Raw genomic sequence first — 3,810 nt, 5'->3', positions numbered from 1 at the left:
CCTTAAGGGCGAGCTCCATTGCCTCGAATTGTTCCAGCAGAGCCTCCTGTACCCAGGCCCGAAGTCGGCAGCAACCCAGCAGTCGTTACAAACTGGGCTACAGTTCCTCCACTACGTGACAAAGCTTCGGAAAAAATGGATCAAGTTTAGAAATTGGGAGATGGAGAGTTTCCAAAATGTCAAGTTCAAGGACGGGACCCTCAAGATTCCCCGGCTTGTGATCCTAAATACCGCGATATCACTTTTCCTCAACTTGATAGCCTTCGAGCAGTGTCACTTCAATTGCGGCAACAACATGGACGACTTGATTGACTCCCCCAAGGACGTGAGGCACCTCCACGATTGAGGGATCATGAGGCATGGGCTCGAAAGCGATGCCGAGGTCGCTGACTTTCTCAACCAGATTTGCAAGGAGATGGTATTAGTCGGCAGCCATGGTTATCTCTCTGATTTGTCTAAGCATGTGGACACTCACTCCGGAAACAAATGGATTGGTTGGATAGCCATTTTGGAGCTTAAGTACTTCAGTAATCCCTGGTCAATCATTTCCTTGATTGCTACTTTCAATTTGCTTCTGCTTACTTTAACACGGACCTTGTAGGGAGTCTATGGCTACTACAGGCCTAGCTCTTGATTTCTCGTAGACTAGAGACAATCTTATGAGCATTTGGTATACGAATCATTAATTTTGTTTGCTTGCACTAACCGCCGCCCGATTGGCGCACGACCACCGCACAACCGCTGCACGGCAGTCGCACAACTACCACACGACAGCTGCCCACTTGCCGTACAACCGTCGCCGACCGCAGGAGGGGACAGCAGTCGGTGGGCTATGGGCGCCGGTCGATGATGACGGTGGGCAAATGGCGGTCGGCTATCAACTATGGCAAGCGACGGTCGTGCGACGACTGGCGATAGTTGGCGATCCGTGAGCAAGAAGAAAAAATCAATAAATACAAAAATTTATAAATTGTACTGCCGCATGACAGTCGCATGACCGCCGCATGACAACTGCCCGATCGCTACACGACTACCGCCTGCCAATGCCGGCCATGAGAGAGGATGGCCGTCGATGGGCTATAAGCACCGATCGGTTATAATGGTCGGCAGGTGGCGGTAGTTGGCGGTCGACCCGACCAGCACGGGGTTTTAGCCAAGCTAACGCTCCAGTTCTTCTCCTCTCTGCAGCGGACAAACTGCTCCCTTAATTGCCTTGCCAGGATAAGGCTGAAATTTAACCCATTACCCCTTAAGGGCAGTGAGCTCCATTGCCTTGGATTGTTCCGATGGAGCCTTCTGTACCCAAGCCCGAAGCCGGCAGCAACCTAGCAGTCGTTTGAAATTGGGCTACAGTTCCTCTACTACGTGACGAAGCTTCGGAAAAAATGGATAAAGTTTAGAAATAGAGAGGTGGAGAGTTTCCAGAACGTCCAATTCAAGGACGGAACCCTCGAGATTCCCTAGCTACTGATCCTAGATACGACGATGTCACTTTTCCTCAACTTGCTATCCTGTGAGCAGTGTCACTTCAATTGTGGCAACGACATCACCACGCACATGTTCTTCATGGACGACTTGATTGACTCCACCAAGGACGTGAGGCACCTCCACGATTGCGGGATCATGAGGCACGGGCTTAGAAGCGATGCCAAGGTCGCTGACTTTCTCCATCAAATTTGCAAGGAAGTGGTATTAGTCAGCAATCACAATTATCTCTTTGATCTATCTAAGGATGTGGACACTTACTCTGGCAACAAGTGGAATGGTTGGATAGCCATCTGGAGTTTAAGTACTTCAGCAATCCCTGGTCAATCATTTCCTTAATTGCTACTTTCAATTTGCTTCTACTTTACTTTGACACGGACCTTGTAGGGAGTCTTTGGCTACTATAGGCCTGACTCTTGATTTCTCGTAGAGTGGAGATTATCTTATGAGCGTTTGGTGTACGAATAATTAATTTCGCTTGCCTCCACCAACCGCCGCCCAATCGCTGCGCGACAGCCGCACGACCGCTGCACGACTAGCCCACAACACCTGCCTGCTCGCCACACGACCGCCGCTTGCTAACACCGACTATGGGAGGGGACGTCGGTCGGTGGGCTATGGGCGCCAGTTGATGATGATGGTCGGCGGTTGATGGTCGGCTGTCGGCAACAGCAAACGACGGTCATGCGACGGCCGGCGGCAATTGACGATCCGTGAGCAAGAAGAGAAAATCAATAAACACAAAAATTTATAAATCGTATCGCCACACGGCAGTCGCACGACTGCCACACGAAAGCTACTCGATCGCCACACGACCGCCGCCTGCCACCACCGACCGCGAGAGAGGACGGCAGTCACTGGGCTATGGGCGATGGTCGACAGCCAACGGTCGTGTAGCGGCCAACCTGACCAGCACGTGATCTTAACTAAGCTGGCGCTTCGATTCTTCTTCTCTCTGTGGTCGACAAGCAGCCCCCTTTATTGCCTCGCCAGGACAAGGCTGGAGTTTGACCCGTTACCCTTTAAGGGCGAGCTCTATTGCAACAAATTGTTCCGGCGGAGCCTCTTGTATCCAGGCTCGAAGTTGGCAGCAATCCAGCAGTTGTCACAAACTAGGCTACAGTTCCTTCACTACGTGACGAAGCTTCGGAAAAAATGGATCAAGTTTGGAAATAATGAGGTGGAGAGTTTCCAGAACGTCCAGTTCAAGGACGAAACCCTTGAGATTCCCCGGCTTGTGATCCTGGATACGGCGAGGTCACTTTTCCTCAACTTGATAGCCTTCAAACAGTCACTTCAATTGCAGCAATGACATCACCACGTACCTGTTCTTCATGGACAACTTGATTGACTCTGCCAAGGACGTGAGGCACCTCCACGATTATGGGATCATGAGGCACGGGCTCAGAAGCGATGCCGAGGTCACTGACTTTCTCAACCAAATTTGCAAGGAGGTGGTATTAGTCGACAGCCATAGTTATCTCTCTAATCCGTCTAAGGATGTGGACACTTACTCCAGCAATAAGTGGAATGGTTGGATAGCCATTCTAGAGCTTAAGTACTTCAATAATTCATGGTCAATCATTTCCTTAATTGCTGCTTTCAATTTGCTTCTGCTTACTTTGACACGAACCTTGTAGGGAGTCTTTGGCTACTACAGGCCTAGCTCTTGATTTCTTGTAGAGTAGAGATTATCTTATGAGCGTTTGGTGTACGAATCATTAATTCTACTTGTCTCCACCGACCGCCGCTCGATCGCCGCACGACAGCTGCACGATCGCCGCACTACAGTTGCACAATTGCCACACGATAGTCGCCCGCTTGCCGCACGACCGCCACCTACCGCCGCCGACCTCTAGAGGGGACGGCGGTTGGTGGGCTATAGGTGCCGGTCGATGACGATAGTTAGCGGTCAGCTATCGACAGCAACAAGCAATGGTCGTGCGACGACCGAGAGCAATCGACGATCCATGAGCAAGAAGAAAAAATCAATAAACACAACAATTTACAAATCGTACCACTGCATGATAGTCGCACGACCACTGCACGACAGCTGCCTGATCGCTGCATGAACGCCGCCTACCGCTACCAGCCGCGGGAGAGGATGGCAGTTGATGGGCTATGTGCGCCGGTTGGTTACGACGGTCGGCAGTCGGCGGTAGGCAACGGTCGTGCAACGGCCAACCCGACCCGCATGGGGTCTTGGCCAAGCTGACACTCTAGTTCTTCTCCTCTCTGCGGTCGACAGACGGCCCCCTTAAATGCCTCGCCAGGAAAAGGCTGGAGTTTGACCCGTTACCCCTAAAGAGCGAGCTCCATTGCCTC

General features: G+C 51.4%; 1 protein-coding gene across 1 annotated transcript; it reads left to right on the top strand.

Annotated features, from left to right (window-relative positions):
- The first annotated feature begins 2,356 nt into the window (after window positions 1–2,356).
- On the top strand, window positions 2,357–3,125 carry LOC104420195. Its single transcript, XM_039302307.1, has 2 exons — window positions 2,357–2,742; window positions 2,792–3,125. Exons 1-2 carry the CDS (start codon window positions 2,357–2,359, stop codon window positions 3,123–3,125), a joined length of 720 nt encoding a protein of 239 aa, XP_039158241.1.
- Window positions 3,126–3,810: the final 685 nt, after the last annotated feature.

Source organism: Eucalyptus grandis, chromosome 9 (assembly GCF_016545825.1).
Source record: "Eucalyptus grandis isolate ANBG69807.140 chromosome 9, ASM1654582v1, whole genome shotgun sequence".
Classification (NCBI taxonomy): domain Eukaryota; kingdom Viridiplantae; phylum Streptophyta; class Magnoliopsida; order Myrtales; family Myrtaceae; genus Eucalyptus; species Eucalyptus grandis.
The sequence above is the reverse complement of the archived record's forward strand: the minus strand, read 5'-3'. Positions and strand labels throughout refer to the sequence as shown.

Excerpts from the sequence above, each read along its gene's own strand:
- LOC104420195 (XM_039302307.1), top strand. The coding sequence starts at position 2,357 with ATGGTCGACAGCCAACGGTCGTGTAGCGGCCAACCTGACCAGCACGTG. Across the intron at positions 2,743-2,791 it reads GTGATCCTGGATACGGCGAG|CAATGACATCACCACGTACC; the intron begins GTCACTTTTCCT and ends CTTCAATTGCAG.